The sequence below is a fragment of the Dermacentor silvarum genome, chromosome 11 (genome assembly GCF_013339745.2).
Source record: "Dermacentor silvarum isolate Dsil-2018 chromosome 11, BIME_Dsil_1.4, whole genome shotgun sequence".
Taxonomy (NCBI): Eukaryota; Metazoa; Arthropoda; class Arachnida; order Ixodida; family Ixodidae; genus Dermacentor; species Dermacentor silvarum.
In genome coordinates, this window is record NC_051164.1 from 50,600,540 (window position 1) to 50,620,280 (window position 19,741).

Genomic DNA, 19,741 nt, shown 5'->3' on the forward strand with positions numbered 1-19,741 from the left:
TGAGAAGTACCGCATCGGCGACGGCTTGTTTAGCAGCCCTGAAAGCAGCGACAGCTTCGGGAGACCAGGAAATCGCAGATGAGGAGCCCTTGGTCGTGCGAAGAAGGTCAGTCAGTGGGTGTAGAACCTCAGCGCAGTGCGGAATGAAACGTCGGGAGAAATTCACTAGGCCGAGGAACACACGCAGCTGGCGGAGGGTAGTGGGTGCTGGGAAGTGTTTCACGGCCTGGACGTGAGAGGGCAACGGACGACTTCCCAGCTCCGAGATGTGGTGGCCCAGAAACTCGAGCTCGGAAGATCCAAATACGCATTTCTGGGGGTTGACAACCAGGCCATATTGTTGAAGGCGTTGAAAGAGTTCCCGGAGATGACGCTCACGATCTTGTGGATTGGGGCTCACGACGAGAATGTCGTCAATGTAGGCAAATACAGCCGGGAGGCCGCGCGTTACCTCGGCAATGAATCGTTGGAACGTATGAGCTGCGTTGCGTAACCAAAAGGGCATTCGCACATACTCAAACAGGCCGAAGGAAGTAGTGATGGCTGTCTTCGGGATATCGGCCGGCTCAACGGGGATTTGGTGATAGGCCTTGACAAGGTCCACCTTACTAAAGATTTTGCATCCCTCCAAATGGCCTGTAAAATCTTGGATGTGTGGAAGGGGGTAGCTATCGTGGACCGTGTGAGCGTTGAGCGCCCGGTAGTCACCGCACGGACGCCAGTCACCCGGTTCTTTCTTGGGTACCAGATGAAGCGGGGAGGCCCAACTGCTGGACGACGGGCGAATAATACCTAGCTGGAGCATGTGCTCGAATTCCCGTTTAGCAATGTCGAGACGCTCACCGAAGAGGCGGCGCGGACGGGCTGCGACGGGTGGACCACGCGTGACAATGTGGTGGGTGACGCTGTGCTTGGGTGGCTGATTTAAATTGCAGGGCCTCGTCACTTCAGGGAAGTCTTCGAGGATACGAGCATACGGGCATGAAGGGATCAGCGTGCGGATGCCGGTGGGCGCGACAGCCGACAGAACGCCAGGAATCGAGAGGCGCGTCTTGCTGTCAATCAGGCGATGGCGGCGCATGCTGACGTCAAGGTCGAAATGAGTCAGGAAGTTGGAATCGAGGATAGGCTGATGGACGTAGGCCACGATGAAGACCCACCGGCATGTGCGCTGCAGGCCAACGTCGAGAGTGAGGGACCGCAGACCATACGTGGCGATGGAGGTAGAGTTTGCCGCGCGGAGTGTAGGTCCATTTGACTTAGAAGCGCGGTCACGCTTGGAGGACGCTTACACTGACCTCGGCACCCGTGTCTACAAGGAACCGCAGGCCTGAAATGCGATCCATGACTATGAAAAGGCGGCCGGGTTGTAAGGCGAGGTCACATGCCGGAGTCAGTGATCTCGCGGTGCGTTTCCCGACCATTCGCATGGGGACTTGCACTGACGGGCGCGGTGCTGGAAAGTGCGATGGTACCAGCAGATAGGCGAGCGTCGAGGACTGCGCGAGCGGCGACTGGGCGGGGAAGAGGGACGGCGGCCGGGGCATGAGGGGGAGCCGCGCTGATCATGGGAGGACGTTCGAAGGGTGTCGATGGAAACAGCGAGCTGGTCGATCCGGGACTCTAAGCGGGCCGTGATTGAGGACTGTGCCGTTGAAGGGAGGGCGGCGACTGAAGGAGAAGTCGCGTCGTGGACTCGATCAGCGAGCTGGGCGAGGCGGTCGAGGGTCAAGTCCTCTGTAGCGGCCAAGACAAGGCGGGTGGACTGAAGTAAGCGCTGCAGGAAGAGCTCCCTCAACAGCGCACTGTTCGAGTCGACGTTGCTTGTGCCCATGAGCTGTCGCATGCTGTTGAGCAGCTGGGAAGGGCGGCGATCTCCAATGTCCTCGGAGGTGAGCAGCTGCTGGAGGCGCGCGCTCTCAGATGCCGTGGTGCGTTCTAAAATACTCTGCTTGAGTTGCTGGCACGGGGCATCGTTCAAAGGTGCAGCGATAACGTCCGCCACTTCTTGAGCCACCTCAGGAGGCGGGTTGCAAAGTAAGTGGCGAAACCGCGAAGTCTCCGAGGTGATGTGGTGCTGATCGAAGATGGCTTCGACCTGGGCGAACCAAACCTGCGGGTTCTGGCGCCAGAACGTGGGCAGGTGGAGCTGTAGAGCTGCGACGTCCCGTGGGCACGAGGTAGCGTCAGGCGGAAGGTTACCTGAGGGCGGGAGGTTGCTGGGGTCGGTCATCTCTTAGGCCGGGGTCACCACTGTCAGGAACCGAGGGGTCGCAGCGGAGCGCCAAAACAAGAGGACCAGCTCAGCAGGCTTTCAGAACAACTAGCGCGTGCGGTGCTTGTGCGGCTGGCACGCGCCGCCCAACTTTATTTTTCTCATCAGTCGCAGCCGGCCGGCCGAAAGCGCTGACCTTAGCGTCCCCGCTTAGCAACGTCGGTGGGAGTACACGTTTTCCAGTTGCTTGTCCGCGTTCGTATCGTTAACGAATCCTCATCCCATTGTCAGATGATGGCACGATCGATGACCAAAAGCAACTTGATTTATTAACGATGCATTCGGATTACATGATCAGGCTCTCGGCGGGCGCGTCTTCGCGCGTCTCGTCAGGTAGCAATGTGTATCCTGTACGTTCATGCGTGCCGCATAAGTAAGTTAGACGCTGTACTATTCAACCGCCAAACTTGCTCAAACCAGATCTTACGTTCTGTACTGAATTATTCCTCAAGATTTTTGATAATGGTAGCCCGCAAACAAGTTTAAATAAATATAACATTCACGCCGCATGGCTTTTATATTAAATATTTTCGGTTTAATAAAGGTTAAAATTGAAAAACAATATCACTGCAAAAACCTAAAATGATGTGATTTCACTGGCGCGGCTATTTACGGACAGCGTCGTGGCACCTGTGCGATGGCATTACAGGTAACGCTATACCTTGCTCTCTATGTAAGTGCTTCGGCGCAGGAATGTCCCCCTTCACTATGACCTTTATCGATGTTGAGACGCTAGTTTTCTTTCACGGTTCGTTGAACATCTTTCTCGCCGTTCGACTGTCGGCTTTGGACCTTCTCATACAATTCGTACGCCTGGTAAACTTGCACGCAGGCACCTTCGCAGTGTTTCAACGCGCTGCGATAAAGATTCGTGTAGTTAGCGCTTTTGTCACCCCCCCCCCCCCCCCACAAAAAAAAAAACTGAACGACAATTACGATACTCCCTAATGCGAAATTCAACCGCAGCTCTATACTCGTTTTCATTTCGCTATATATTGGCTGGCGCGGACAATATGTCTCGTGTGGCACGTTGCAAGCGGAGCGAAGTGTGGCGCGACTGTCTCGCTAATCTGGAGATAGCGACATCCGGTACGTGGGTGACGCGTGGGCGCGATTCATAGCAGCCGCCGCCGACAGACCTACCAGACGACGCACGCTACTCTGGCGCCATCTCGTAGCCATCATCACCACACTACGTTTTTCTTCTCACGCTTTCGCCATACTCTCCTCCGCTTTCCGCATCATGGTTCCGCTGCACCCTCCTCTCCGCTTTCCTACTCGCGTCTTTCATCCCCCGCTGCGCTCCGCGTCCGCTTTCATCTTTTTCTGTGCTCGTTCGCTCGGTTACGCCGCCGTCGACGCTCGCCGTAGGAAAGGGCGCCTAAGAGCGGCGCTCTAAAACCAAGTTAAAGAGCGATGCCTCTTCATGGTGCACGTTTCCGTGTGCGCGACCATATTAAGAACGTTCTAACCTCGTATTGTTAAATTTCTGACAGTCTGGTCCCCAGCGCGCGCATATTTTTACACGCCAAAGCCAAACAATATTGTAAACACAGCGGCCCATCAAGGTACTTGAACTTTTGCCAGCAGTAGTGCGGTAACGTTCTCACTGTGCCACCCATAAATTGCGTTTAATACCATACAATTCTACGTTGCGAATAGCCACTACTTTTTTACGTTAACGTGAAGCATTTTTTTACTGAAGTTAGTTAGGCTAAACATATTTTTTCATATCTCTAATGATGTAGTTCTTGAATTTAGCGCAAACATTTAACTAACACAGAAGAAAGCAACGCGTCGCATTGCTAAACAGCCAGTTGCATTTTTAAAATGATTGTGAGGCATATAAGGAGACAGGAAACGTAACAAGAAAAGCGGACATATGTATTTGTTCTAAAGATATACGATAGTCGATCACTTTTCATGCGGCAAGCATAAGGTTTAATCCAGACAGGCGAGTGCATCAACGATAATGCACGGTAGCCTGTAGCATCCTGAAAAGACTCTCACGTAGGTTATTTGTCATTCGAGAATGATTTGCGTATTATTAGAAATAGCTTATTAAATGTCCATTAAGCAATGATTTCAAGATTAAAACGAGAACCTCAACACCAAGAAACAAGACGCACGACAATCAGTAGGCACCAACCCGAATCTAAGGAACGTTGTGTCATCAGCCTCTTCGGTAGATACGTAGTCATAGCCTTCAACTTGAGCATGCTTCTCCTATATAGTAAAAGGTAGGCGCTCAGGCAAAAGTTGAAATCAATATTCTCACAAATATAAAAAAAATAGCATGCTCTGAAAACTTATCGCATGCGTACGTGATTGACAAACAACCCCTTGCAGTTATTTTTTTTTCGGATTTCTGTCATGGAGAGGAGTTCTGTTACCGCAGAAACAGACCTTTCTGTTAAAGGTTAGGTATTTCAGAATTTTGCTTTCGTATGGAAAGCGATGATAATTTCTTATCCTAATTCATCAGAAGCATTTTTTTTTTCATTTTATGGAATACTCTCCAAGTGACCGATTTAATTTTACGATGTATTCCAGCCGCCAGCATTTTTATACACCTTTATGTTTGAAATCTAGAGTTTTTAACTGTAAAAACTTTTAAAAAATTCCAGGACAACTAAGCACTTCCACGGTCACTGGATAAAACAAAAAAGAAAAAAAGTCACAGGCCTGCGCGGTACATGCCACATAGTCGCAGCGTAAACTGGTGGAGCGGCTCAAGACTAGCTGCAATTTCGGCACCACGCACAACAGGGTCTTCGCGGCAAAGTCTCTTCGCCTCGTTTTTAGCAGAACGATCTGAACGGTCCGCCCCGCGTCGACGGTGAGCTGCGGCTTGCTCTCTGCAGAGCAGTCTGCCGAGCCCAATGATGCCTGGTTGTCGCCGCGCCCGTAGCTCTACGATTCGCTTCTTCAGCAGCGGTTCGTACCTTGCGACGAGACGCCATAACGTGTACCGAAGAGGTATCCAGAATACGTGGTGCACATATGACATCCCTTGACCCGTGGCACGGTACGTTGTTGCATGATTGTTTGTTGACCTTGACCGTGGCATGATTGTTTATTGGAATATTCAACATGAGCTGGTGACAAATAGTCACCTAGCCTGCTTGAGTTAACCAGGTCCACTTACATGCAGCATGCAATTGCTATATGCAACTTACATGTCGGGCACGCTGCGTTTGCAGTCACCTTCAGGCGCGGATCCAGGGGGGATGTCCGGATGTCCTGACCCCCCCCTCAGATTTCTGCATCGCCCCCTCGCTGACAGGGGGATGGCCCTGTCGCAAAAAAATGGCCACCAGCATTCTTCAAAAGTATTTTTCGCGAGTACCAGTGGTATCAGCCATGTAGAAGTAAAGCTAGCTCGCTCACAAGCTTAGTTGTATTCCTTAGGAGTGTGGTGTCGCGAAGTTGCCGTAGTTATTTTTTCTCATGAACACCTTGGACCTCCTGGCGCCTGCCGTGCCTTACTCGTCCCGTCGGTGGTGTCGAATGAACAAGGGGACGTCCCTTTTGCCAAGCACGCCAAGGTCCGCTCGAGCGCCTTCGCGCCTGATTAACTTAGTTTCCCCTTGGGGTGTCAACGGTTGCCTTATTGGCTGTCATCGGTTCCGCGACCAACCCGCTTAATGAAAGAGATCTCTCACTGAAGTGTTCATATATAAATAATAACAACTAACAGCTAAACTAAGAACTACGCATAGGCAACTTTTCTTTAAATGTAGCACTCATTGTCATCACAGTTACACGTTGACAATATCAAGTACGAGCACAGTGCCGTTCGTACGCTACAAGTTTTTCATTGTAACTTCGCAGTTTTATTGTCCTACATTAAGCATAGGAGGCTCAAGCCCGGCGGATCCGTTTATCTGAGTGAGCCTAGAGCCACGGCTGCGAAGTGGGGGAGCGTGACGTCAGCGGCCAACGCCAGTGCGCGGGCCTAGGATGGCGTCGCGTGGTTAGAGAAACGGGAGCAGATGCGCGCCTTGTGTAAAAGGATGACGCCGCGTGGGAAACAAAACATGAAGACGCTGGCTCGCACTCTCGGCTAATACGCCACATCGTTATTCTTGTAGGTGGCGTCGTGAGTCTTCATACGCAGTGATTCGCATATCGTAAACAACCAGCGTAGGGGTTGCTGTGTTGGAGCGGAGCATTACGCCCGTATTCAAGAACGTTCCTCTAGTCAACACACAACCACGACTCAAGAGAGAAGATGGCACCGCCATCCCTCCACAGAAGTGGTCACTGAGCTTCATGATCATTCACAGGAATTCTTGAGAATTGTCGCGTCTTTATCAGTCGAGAAGCGGCGCTGTGCTCAACAAGGTAGAGTGGAGTAAGAGCTTCGAGTCGAGGGCTGTTTGAGAATACGGGAGTTAGTCCTCCAAAGCAAACAAAGGTGTCTCAGCCGAACACAAAGAATCTTCTTAAGGAAATCAAGGTGTCCCAACAGAACTCCAAAGACGGACCCGTGCTTACGCATTTATAACGAACCTGCAAAAGATCATCCCAAATTTTATTTTAAGAAACAATACAGGCTAGATATACCGGGTGTTCAAAATTAGGCTTTATGGCTTTCTTAAAATTATGCACTGGGAGGCACATGCAGACCACCTGCGCAAATCAGTTATGGGGCCAGGCGGACACAAAGTGAGATGATAATTATCGCTGTCAGCAGCCCAGTTAATCAAAATTGAATAACTAACTTTTTATTGTCTGCAGTAAGTGTGTATGTTTGTATTCAAAAGTTAGAGGCAGTCGTGTTTCTACACAGTTTCACTTGGAAGAATTCTTCTAGCGTGTCTTTGCTCCGAGATATCCAACTCCAAATTTTAATTGCCGTTCGCATGATTACGCATGCAATTTTTTTTTTCAATCAATCAAATTTTTATTAATTCACAAAAAGGTTTTGCAGATAGAAGTATACAGAAGGAGGTCCCATAGTAAAAACTGAATTGGGACCTCCTAGAGAGTGAGGATCGGCGCAAAGCTCCTCCCTGATGTGACGCGGCTGTTGCGTGCGGCGTTTAGTCTGACAATGGGGCGAAGGCATTGGCAAAGATAATAACTGTCCACCTTCCCCTCACGGCTGGCGAAATGAAAAAAAAAAATCTAAGAACCCGTAACCGCTGTCGTAACACGCGACCGCGCAGCCTGTAAAGATGGCGGCAGCTGCCATGCCGAGATAATGGCGCGAGCGGAGAAGCCGAAGGGCAGTACGCGTGCGTAATGGTGACTAGACGACCGGGCATGGTCCTTGTCTGGGCTACGCAAATAACGTGACTGCTGATTTCCAAGTATTGTAAGTTTTATTGAAATCAAGAGCAACAACTGCACCATCAACAGCAGAAACCTTTTCAGCTATGCTAACGAATATTTCATACTGCCGCTTTAAGTTTGGTGTTATCATGCACAAATCTCATGAAAACATTCCACCCATCAAGATGTGAATGCCCTAAAAATGTCCAAAATGCCTCTCTTCCACAGCAACGCAAAGCATAAACCGCTCTCGCGTCGACTCGATTATTCTGCGCAGTACGACAATTGAAATTTGGAGTCGGATATCTCGGAGCCCGGACACCCTAGAATAATTCTTCCGACTGATACTGTTTAGAAACACGACTGTCTCTAAGTTTTCAATACAAACATACGCACTTACTGCAGTCAACCAAAAATAATTGTTCAATTTTAAATTATTATCATCTATCATTATCAAATTATTATCATTATCAAATCATTATCATTATCATTATTAAAAATAATTATCATCTCACTTTGTGCCCCCTTAGCCACATAACTTATTTGCACAGGTGGTCTTCGCGTGCCTCCCAGTGCCTAATTTTAAGAAACCATAAAGCTTAGTTTTGAACACCTTGTATTATCAGGCGCAGCCGCCAAGCACATGGTTGTATTGGGTAACGTCCTTTTCCTATAAGCTCGGAGAAACCAATACCTAGCTTCGCTACAGGTCTTCTTCCTCTTTCTGGGGTTTTACGTGCCAAAACCAATTCTGATTATGAGGCACGCTGTAGTGGAAGGCTCCGGATTAATTTTGACCACCTGGGGTTCTTTAACGTGCACTACAACGCAAGAACACGGGCGTTTTTGCATTTCGCCTCCATCGAAATGCGGCCGCCGCGGCCGGGATTTGATCCCGCGATCGCGTGCTCAACGCCTGAGCTGACTGAGCCACCACGGAGGGCTACAGGTGTTGCTCTAGCCGTATAAAACGCGGGTTTATCGTGAGCAAAAACGGTAAATTTCGGTAAATAAGAAAGGCTACTATCATCATCATCATCATCATCATCATCATCATTATTGACAGAAGCTGACCCCCCCCCTCAGAAAAAAGCTGGATCCGCCCCTGGTCACCTTAACTAGATGGCACCACCATACTGGCGTAGGCTCGGGAACGCATTGATTTCGCGCCTCGTCTGAATCGCTTCTCGTCGTCTGCACCTGCGGATGCTGCGTTTGCAGGCATCTTACCTAGATGGCGCCACCATACTGGTGGAGGCCCGAGTCGTCTCACCCTGCGTTTGCCTTAGGGTATTTTGCGCGGCCCGATAACAAGCGCTTGCGTGGCTCAGTGATAGAGTATCCGGCTCCCACGCAGCGGGCGCGGTTTCGATCCCGGCGGGAATCGGGTGCTTTTTTCGCGTTTCCGGCGAAAGCGGTTACACGGCGGACGCCGGTGGCGGCATCATCGCGACCCGTAACGGCTAATGGAATTAGCCCATAACAGCTTACGCTGCAAAAAAGTCACAGGCCTGCGCGGCACACGCAGCACAGTCACAGCGTAAGCTGGTGGAGCGACTCAAGAGTAGCTCCAATTTCGACACCACGCACAACAGGGTCTTCGCGGCAATGTCTCTCGCCTCGTTTTGACGAGAACGTTCTCAACGGTCCGCCCGGCGTCGACGGCGAGCTGCGGCTTGTAATGCTCTCTGCACAGCAGTCTGCCGAGCCCGATAATGCCTGCTTGCAGCCGCGCCCGTAGCTCTACGATTCGCTTCTTCAGCAGCGGTTCGTACCTTGCGACGAGACGCCAGAACGTGTACCGAAGAGGTATCCATAATACGTGGCGCACACCTCACGTCCCTTTAACCGTGGCACGGTACGCTGTTGTTGTTGTTGATGATGATCATGATTGTTCATTGGAATCTTCAAAACGGGCTCGTGGCAAATAGTCACCTAGCCTGCTTGAGTTAACCAGGTCCACTTACTTGCAGCATGCAATTGCTATATGCAACTTATATGTCGGGCACGCTGCGTTTGCAGGCACCTTAACTAGATGGCACGACCATACTAGCGGAGGCTCGGGATCGCGTTGATTTCGCCCCTCGTCTGAATCCCATCTCGTCGTCTGCGCCTGCGCACGCTGCGTTTGCAGGCACCTTAAGTAGATGGCGCCACCATACTGGCGGAGGCTCGGGTTCGCGTTGACTGCGCGCCTCCTCTGAATCGCACCTCGTCGTCTGCACCTGCGCGCTTGCCTAGGGCGCGTCTATAGGGCGTTTTCCCGCTGCCTGATAGCAAGTGCTTGCGTAGCTCAGTGGTAAAGAATCCGATCTGACTCCCGCGCAGCGGACCTGGGTTTGATCCCGGCGGGGACCGGGTACTTTTGTTCGCATTTACAGCGATAGCGGTTATGGTCACCGGCGGCGGCGGTGGAGGCGGTGGTAGCGGACACGGTCGCGAACCGAAACGGCTATTGGAATGAGCCCATAACAGCTTACTCTGTAAAAAAAAAAGTTGCGGCCTCTCGGGTCAGGTGGGCTGCAATGGGAGCGAACATGAAAGACGTAGTTGCATTAGCAGCCGCTTGGCTGGCCCGAACTTGTAGTCGAGGGTGGGATGCATCGGCTTCCACGGGCTTAGCGTTCCTAGAGCGTTGCTGAGGCTTTCTCTACGCCGATTCCAGACAACACCCATTGACTAGTGGCGCCACGGCGGGTCATGCTGTTTTCGATGCACGCGGCAGGCCGCAAATTTTTCATCTCGGTTTCAAAGTCGCGTTGTGAGGAACAGAAAACGGAGCGCGCCGGGAAAGGAAAACAGCAGCGCCGGAGGAGGGTTCTGAAAAAGGGCGATGGAGCGCAGTTGGAGATTTGAGGGAAAGGGCAACGGCGTAGCACGTGGAGCGTTCTGGAATTGGCTGCAGCACGCTCGCAGCGCCCTCGCGCGCCTTCTATTGGCCCTTTTCGCGGCTTTCCCGTGGGTGCGGCCATGTTTGATCACGCGGTGACGCGTCCATTGCTCGCCTCAACTGCCTCCGTGTGTACAATGGGTGTTTACTATGGATGTGTATGACGCCGGTACAGCTTAGAAAACCTCGGCTTCGGGAGATATCGTAGACGGTGATGGGTGGACGTTAGGAAGATTTGGCCACAGCTTCAGAGAACATGCAAAAGCGCTTTCGGAGCTGATTAAGCTATGTCCAACCGGCACGAGCAGCGTGTGTGGTGAGTGTTCTAAAAGTGGGGCTAAATATGTATTCCAAGCTTACCGCTCATCAATTGAAGCAGGAATAGTGTGCTTTGCTCTTCGTTCTTTATTTGGCAAATATTTTGAAGCAGCGGCTTGTCACGTTTCTGACTCAATAAGGTTCCTCGGTGCGGTCACTAATTATTTTGTCCCTAATCTCTCACGAGTGTGCTCATTTCCGATATATTTGTTCCTGCTGCGCAAAAGGCTTGAAACGTAGCTGTTTCGTACATTCTAATAACGTGTAGAAAATATGTATTACCGCTAGTAACTCGCTTACTCTTGTGGACTGTCACGAGACATTCAGATCCGACCAAATTCGTGCGCTATCGGTGTAGTCCGTCAATTATTGTGCATATATAGTGCGTATATTTGAAGTGTGCGCCGATTCGCTTATTATTTATAGTTGGCGACAGAGTGTGCGTAAGTTTCCGTGCATGTTGGGGTAGATGTGTGTAAATATTATGCGCGAAACTTGCTGTGACAGGAAGCAGCATTACTCCCTTTGCATTGTTTAACGAGCGTTACTCACTTTTGCCGACGTACCGGGGCTGAAGACCTTTCTTTGAAGGTCAGCCATACAGCTCTGGCACATGAGCGAATTTCTGTATCCAGACGGAAAGTCGTACATCTCGATGTGCCGGTAACACGTACGGACTGTTGCAGCAGCGGTCCGCGAACTTGGCCACACAGATTCATTCCATCCCTTAGTATGCCGCCGGTCACTATTTTTGCAGCCAACTACTCCACACGTCTTCAATCAACACAATTCAATCCAGCACGATTCGAGCACAGTGCGTTAGCGAAAACTCAGTAGCATTTCCGACAGCTGATCGCACAGAAGCAAGGTAGAAACGGTAATGGTTTCGTATTCGTGCGCTGTCGCTGAGGCCACGAGCGGCGCGCCGCCGAACGCGCCATCTCGTTTCTCTACAACAAACTGCTCCGCGAAAAGGGTCAATACGTCGCCGCGTGGGCTCGGTGCTTCATTACGCATCGCTATGGGTGACGATCCACCAGGCCCTAGTCGCGGGCGAGGAAGACCGACAAAGTACGCCGCGGCGAAAGAGGCTAGAGCAGCTCGATATTCCGCTCGTCGTAACCGCCGTCGGGAGGCAGCGGCTATGGATGAAGCTGCGGCAGCAGACCGACGAGAGCAACATGCGGCCCTCATGCGACGAAGGCGTTCTGGGAATGCAGAATCGGTGGAAAGAGAGGCCGCTGCCGCACGTGCAAGACGAGACGCCTTGAGAGGTGAAGGTACCGACGTTGGCTCCTGACGTTGGCGCGCGAGCGGAACGAGCTTCGGAGGGTGCTGTCCAGGGGCTGTCCAACTAGGCTTTCGCTAGAGTTTACTGTCTATGCTCCCCGTGGGGAGCAGAGTTGCGCATCTGATTGACCGCGCCGCTCGCGCCCCATTCGCCAAATCTGGTCACATGTGCACAGAGCATCCAGTTGAGGGAAAGCCAACTTCAGAGCTGCGCCTGCACCGTAGAGTGTCTGTGGCATGCACTTGCACCCGCTGCGCCACCGCCTTCGCGGAATGAAGGCGCTAGCAAGCTCGGCAGCTGAGCCGCGCCGTATCCTGCATTAGAAAGGAGTGGCTTTTCTTCTCTACACAGATCCGTCGGCGGGCAAGATGGCAAACCTAAGTGCAACTCTGCTTCCGTAGGGAACATATACAGCTAATTTGGCGCCCGCGTTCACATTCTTAGGAAGTTCTAAGCGTTCCCTGTAATTTTTTTTTATCCAGCGGCCGTGGAACTTGTGAGTTGTGAATGGAAAATCATTACTGTCCAATTGTACGCTGCTGAGCGATTCTTCGGCTATGAACTCCTCGCGTGGCAAGCGAGCGCGTTGAGACGCTTGGCGCGTTTTGAAGTGGCATAACCGAGGCGTAGTTAAAACTCCAACGAGAGCTTCCGCGAATAAGGAACCCGCGGATATAACGCACCCTTTCGCGAGCGAGAGTGACGTGGTGTCGCGGCGATGCCCTCTCCGCTAACGCAGCACCTGGCGCACTAACTGGGCAGCAGGTGTCCCCTTTCGCCCGCTCTGCTCCGTCGAGGTGCGCTCGCGACTTGGCGTCGTTAGGGTGCCTACATTAGGGTGCCTACATGCAACGCCGCTTGAATGTAGGCTCCCTAGGCGTCGTAGCCAAAGGGAATTCAGGTGTCATTTCGCTGCTGCAGGCGCCGGCTTTTTTGCTCAATGAGTGATTTGACACTTTCGCATCAAAAAGTTGCAGACAGCACATTGTTATTCACTCTTCTGAAACGTTGCTGCGCTATAATGCCACATGGAGAGGTTTCGCGACGTCCAGCCGCTTTACGGTCACAGAAAGTTTATAATTATTGTGCATGATATAAATATAACATCATGGTACACTGCAGCATCCAAAGTAAATTAGAAGTTATATGTCGCATTCTGGAGTGTTTTGATAGTGCTTTGTTACTCTGCGCTTGTTACTACTCTTTAAAAAAATGACTATAGAAAACCAATTGTTAGCCTGAGCGACAACGAAGTTCGTGGACAATAAGAGTGAGCAACATTAGCGACGGTATTGTTCTCAAACATAACATTACAAATCCTCTGCGCGTGTTATTACACAACGCCTAATTAGTCAGTAAAACTGCCCATTTGAGAGTGCGTGTTACTTACGTTGCTATCACTTCGACCTGTTGGTGACGTCACTTGAAGTAGAATGGTGCTGCAGATTTCCAGAGGAAGATGACAAAATGCGTGCAGCTTGCACTAGTGGTGCAAGGCTGGAGTGAACAGCGGAGCTGGTGATCGATCTAGCTTCTTCCAGGGTTTACTAGGCTTGGCTAAGTTTTGCTAGGAAATGCTAAGTGCTGCTAGGCACGGTATTCCGAATCGGCTCGCCGCCGACGCGCAGATTCTCGCTTGGCCGCGCGACGCGCTTCAACATCGGCGGCTTCTTCGGGTTTCCGGATCTTCTTTGGTCGTCCCATGTCAAGGCTACATGTAGTCGCCACAGAGTCAACGCGAGTTGTGCCGCCGTCGCGACCGGCTCCGAGCTTTATCTCCCCGGTGACGTCACGGCCAAGCTGCACCTCCAAACTTGCCGGGGCGTGGCTGGTCGAAACCTGCCGATCAGCCGCCATAGGCGCCTGCTGCAGTCACGGACACCGCGCGCGTTCGGCGCGAAAGCGGGGAAACGGGGACGGCGTGGGCAGCAGCTCTGCGCGTTGCCTCGTTGGTGCTGCTACACTTTCTCTCTCTCTCTCTCGCTCTCATTTTCTATTTCTCTCTCCCGAGCATAACGCATGCCGCGCGCATGCTCTCCTTCCCTCTCCTTAACGTCCCATGTCAAGGCAACATGTACATGGCACGGAGAGAGAGAGAGAGAAAGGCGAGAAAGTGGTAAAGACTGCCGACGCTGCTCCACGAGTGTCCCGTTCTGATCTCGTCGAAAACCTCCGAGCCGCCCCCAGAGGCACCGGCAACAGTCACCAACGCCACGCGCGTTCGGTGCGAACGCGGGCAAAACGCCGACGGCGTCGACAACACTTCAGCGCGTTGCTAGTGCTACTGCATGTACAAGTTTATACAGCTGATAAAACTACTATCCTTACTCCGTATAGCTCGCTACTAATTTGCTATCGCAATTGATGATTCGCCGTTCGGCTGAAACTGCGACATTTTTCATATAATTCCGCATTTGGTGCCGCAGCTAAACGTCGCCTCCCCTCCCTCCCACCCGTCCCTACCCGGCCTTTCGTGCGATGGAAGAAATTGGGTTTGCTCTCTCTCTCTCTCTCTCTCTATATATATATATATATATATATATCGGGATTGTAAAAGAGGAAAGAGACGCTTAATTCTGCAGCCGTTCAGGGAGCATGGCGCAAAACGCGTGTTTGCTGTCCGCCGTGCGTTCACTCCTCATGAAAGCACGCGTCCCTCGCACATACAGCATACGGCGCGCGGCGACGATTGCATCGCCGTTGACGCCATACGGAACCTCACGGCGACGGCGACAGCGACGGTGATGCCGACAGTAGAAATCCGCTTTAAGTGTCCATATAATTGCTATCGCAATAAAAACTACCACTTGGAAGAGTCATTGTATTTTTTTTCTCAATTATTCAGAGCGGATAGCTTATTGTTTGGGGGGGGGGGGGGGGGGGGGCATTGGAGTGGGGGAGCCAGACGCGTTCTTTCTCATTTGACCGAATGCTCGCAAACGGGAATTCCCGTTTGTTAGCGGCGGGTTGGCCACGTACCCAAGCGAGAGGCTGCAGGCAAGCGTCGTCACTTTGGGGGGGCCTCTCCGATTGGTGTGCGAGCGCCAGACAGGGCAGCAAGGGCCGGACGGCAACATTGTCGTTGTTCGCCGCCTATCAGGCGTTGTCTGGTTCCCGCAGCGGCGAATAAAAAAGAAAAAAAATTAATCAGCAGACACTCTTAAGACTGCTTACGTGTGAGAATGCGAAAGCATTATAGTCTCTGGGGTGAAATAATTTCGATTAATGTTTTGGACATGCACTAAGGACGTGGCGTCGAGAGTTCATCGCAGTACACAGAGCACCGATGAAATCCGAAGAGCAAGTGACGCACTGGAGGCAGCGTGCTCATTTTACACACTCTTGACGTGGCGCCACCTCCTTCCCATTGGCTGCTCCGTCACATGCCCAATGACGCACGCACTAGGCCACACCTTTAGCCAGCCAGAACCGTCGAGCCGCCTTGGCGTCGGGGACGCGTACTCGCCTCGCACCCCGAGGGCCGGGTTCGATTCCCGCCCAGACCGAAATGTACCGAATTTTATTTTCAAAGCCATTAATTTACTGTGTTTACAGGAACCTCCCTGAGAAATTTGACATTAATCGGAACATTTTTTGACGCGTTTTTACTCCTTGCGCCGTCAGCCATTTTTGATACCACCTTTTCGTCACAACGCCGACGCCGGATATAATTCTTTCGAATTAAAAGAGTTTTGCAGAAGTTTTTCTTCTTTCCCTTATTGCTATGGTGTAAAGCCCAACTACAGCCGGAAAGCTCTTCAATTAAAAAAAATGTGGTTGATCCCTCTTATATAGGAATCGGTATAGAACACGAAAGTGAAACGTGTCTTCACAGAAGTAGTGTAATGTTTATTGCACATTGATATATAATGTCTATTGGTGTTTTGTGGCTAAAGCGCCCTTAGGCGTTGATGCACCCACGCTGACGCCTGGTGGCACGTCTCCTCCATCACGACTACCAACGTCGATGACCATGAGCAACCATCGTGCATATATGGAAGCTGCACTACGCTGCACACGCTAGCACAACGCGAAAGACGAAGCACGTAACTGACACAATAATACAACGCGCAAGACAAAGCACGTAACTGAATCGTCACCGAGTCAAATCAGCGCGTACAGCGCGTCGTAATTGCAGCCTCCGCGATCAACTTCAGAAACATTTTCAGAGCTAATTGCGGAGGCCACGCTTTGTTGTGCTGAGTACGGTGAACGCCACCTAGGTGGCGTTGGTAGTGCTTCTTGATGCCAGCGTCCCTTCGAATGCTGGCATCGAGGCGTCGTAGTGCTGAGACCACCGAAGCGTTCACTGTCGGTGCGCGTTAGTGTCATAATGCAGTACTTCTCTTTTCTGCTCGTAGGCGGCGGCACCGCCCCGAGCAAGAGCGCGGGTACACGGAGGAGTGTTAGATATATAAGGCGCGTCTGTGTAGCTCTCTGTAAATGCGTTTGTGGCGCAATGGGTTAAACGCTCGGCGATCTATCGTCGCGGACCGAGAGGTCATGGGTTCGATTTCCAAATTTTGCATGTTTGTGGAACTTTTTCTTCTGGTTTCTTTCTTTGTATTATGTTCTATGACGTATTTCCGTGACGGAAATACGTCAGTGAAGTCTTGGTGGACCCCGGCATAAAACACTTTCGTGTTAAAAATCTTAAAGGTTTGATTGAGCCGTTACAAGTATTTGCCTTTGGTCTTCCAAAAACAAGACCGCCTGCGTTCAAATTGCACGGGACGCACCAGTCTAAGCTGAGTTGACTGTAAGCGCTCAGCTAAAACTTTATAATAGAGATTTTAAGCGAAACGTTGACGTTCCGCTCTGATCCGACCGGCGTCGTTTACACGCAGCCACTCAACCGGAGCGCTAGTGCGCGTGCGCACGACGCTAACACCGGCAGCAGAAAGTAAAACGCTGTCCACTCTGCGCTACAGAGCCGATTGAGCAGAGCGTCACAGTGCGTGCGCTTGGCTTCTCTTTAGTCTCGCACCCAAGTTGACTGCGCGTCTCTCGAGACTCCGGTATATGCGTTTGTTAAGACAACGAAATCGGCGCGGTTCTCTGCAGAAACACGAGCGCGCGAAATGTGAGCGGAGCCGCAAGCTACGTTCTCCTAAAAATTGGGGAGCCTACATGAAAGCGCTGTTTTAGCATGTAGGCTCCCTACTAAAAAATGGCCGCGTATCTGCGTGCTTCGCTGCAAATGTCGTCGAAAGACGATAGTCTTCTGCCGGCCGTACTACATGAGTGCTGATCTGATCCGCGGCCACCCGTGATGCTGTTCTCGTACCATTTCCGTCCTGGCATGATAAATGCAATGGAAGTTTGTTTGAACAGATTTCATTTTACCGCATTATTTCATCAAGCGGCCATTTATGTTTTGCCCTGCCTCAGACAGCGCTTCCTTTATGTTGAATCGGCCGCATCTGCCTGGCATTGATAAAATTGAGGAGGCGCTGCGTGAGACATGGACGCCATCTGGCAATACACCGGGAAACATGAGCTTGTGCAGAGGGTTTCCTTCCTCCATGGCAGAGAGCGCTCGTCGGCACGCAGTCTGGGAACGTCGTTCGTCGGCGCGCATAGCATGGCATTTTCAGCGCAGCTTAAGAAACTAGGGTCTTTAGAGTTACGTATCTATGTATTTTATATTAAAGGAACGCACCTCCTAATACTTACTTAGTGATGTTGCGCCTCAGATATGCGTAATATTTACTTTGTGATCGATAACGTTCACAAGTATGAACAGCCGTACCAGTTTAAGTAGTGTGGGCGGTAAGCAAGTGGTCCAACTTTGGCCAGGTGGCTGAATCGGGTGACAGACAGACAGACCAAATTTTCAGCGTTTAAGTTCCCCAAGAAAGACTATCGTCTTTAAAATGCAAGTTGAGCGCTTTAACAGCTAGCAAGGAGAGAATGTCGAAGCAACACGCTCCGGAGGCCAACGAATAGGTATAGGTGTAGGGAATGTGTGACGTATGCGACCGAGTGAGCCTGTGCTACGCTAAACTTCGTTCCTTCGCGCGTATCCAGGAAGGCGAGGGCTTCCGGAAGATTTTGCTGGCCCTGTACGCCGTCGTGTCTCTGGTGTTCGCCGGCATCTTGTGCGGCATCGTGTGCACCTCGGCGCCACCGAAGTAGTGATGACGTGCGGATTCGGACGGCTGGTTTCCTCGGCGTCTGAATAAACAAGCTGCGAACACTTTGACGGGGGTCTAGCGACGCTTGCGCTCCTGGGATCAGGCTCTCAAGACTCTCTCTTCGCACATTTTCATAATTAGCTCTCTTACTGTGCGCGTTAGAAGGCGAAAATAAATGTTTACTATTTGGGAATCTAATGACGAGTGGGAGGATTTTGCGGTGTGTATCTATAGAACACAATATGAGAACACCCTTACTCTTTGACGCTGTGAACGCCCCTGTCCCGTGCATTATGGGCATGTTAAAGATGCCCTAGTGGTCAAAATTAATCTGGCGTCCCCCACTACGACGTGCCTCGTAATGAAATCGTGGCTTTGGCGCGCAATAACCCAGAATTCAATTATATTGAAAAAGGGGCGACATGAAACCTGAAAATCTTGAGATGGGGCTTGTTTGTCACTACGCTCACATCTTTTCATATTCTTAAGCGCACTAAATTTCAGATAAATCTTGTAACCTATGCAAATTGCTTTATTCCGCATTAGCGCGAAACTAGTGCGAAGCTCACTGAACCGGTTTAGTGGGTTGCACGGTTTAGAAAATCGCAACTTATCCACGGTTGCAGAACGGAAGTTCTTATTGTACATACCTGAAGGACAGTATTTGGCGCCTATATACATGTCCTAAACGACAACTTTATTGCTGGTTATAGGCGCCTAAAACACAATATCTTAGTGCCTAACCATCTCGTCTCTAGCCTCCGCCGTCTCTAACGCTCGATAATGAGGAGCGCTGCGGTGAGCATACGGGCCGTGCTGCCGCGCTCCCTTTTCAGCGTATCACGTGACCTCCAGCACTGGGCGCGCGGCTAGACGGCGCCACGTCAAGCCATGTCAAGCCAGCAGACTTCTCGGGTAGTCCTTTCATGCACGGCCTTCGTCCTGGCCCCAGCAGTGGATCGCGTGACCTCCAATACACGATGTACAGTGCACGCATGCGCCGTCACACCCTGGACAGCACGCTGGCGCGAACGAACCTCGAGTGTCCGTATATTCGGTATTGTCATAAAACAGTCCAATGACGAGACAATTGAAAGAAGGATGCAACAAAGTGTTGTTGTGACGCGACGGAGGAGTTTTAAAACAATGAAATGACTGTTTTGACACAATGAAATGCTGTTGTGACGGAAAAAAATGCTGCTGCGACAACGAACTGGTGCTATATCAATGAAGTGCTGTTGTGACACAACGGAGTGCTGTTTTTCTGACAACGAAGTGCTGTTGTGACAGAGCGAACTGCTGTTGTGATAGGACAGGATGCTTTCGTGGCACAAGGAAGTGCTGTTGCGTTGTTCCTTGAGTCTGTGTCCCGTAATTGCGCTCTCTTTAATGGATAGTATATATAGATGTTGGTGCCTTTTGGTGGTGCCGACTACATCTTTTCACAGAGAACAAATATATATAAAATATAAAGAACAAGCCGGCAATAAACAAAACAAACGTAACAAAACAAGAATGTCAGTCAAGTGACGTAAATACACTCAAAACAG

The 19,741-nt window shown here is 50.9% G+C and overlaps 1 protein-coding gene across 4 annotated transcripts in view; it reads left to right on the forward strand.

The window, feature by feature from the left end:
* LOC119432577 (putative ferric-chelate reductase 1) overlaps positions 1–18,341 on the forward strand; it is a 365,279-nt gene extending 346,938 nt beyond the window's left edge. For all 4 annotated transcript variants that reach the window (XM_049659387.1, XM_049659389.1, XM_049659388.1 and 1 more), the window contains one exon: positions 18,085–18,341. In XM_049659387.1, coding sequence (XP_049515344.1) covers positions 18,085–18,192 — 108 coding nt within the window. In that variant the 3' untranslated portion in view covers positions 18,193–18,341. The remainder of the gene's footprint in view (positions 1–18,084) is intronic.
* The last annotated feature ends 1,400 nt before the right edge of the window (positions 18,342–19,741 follow it).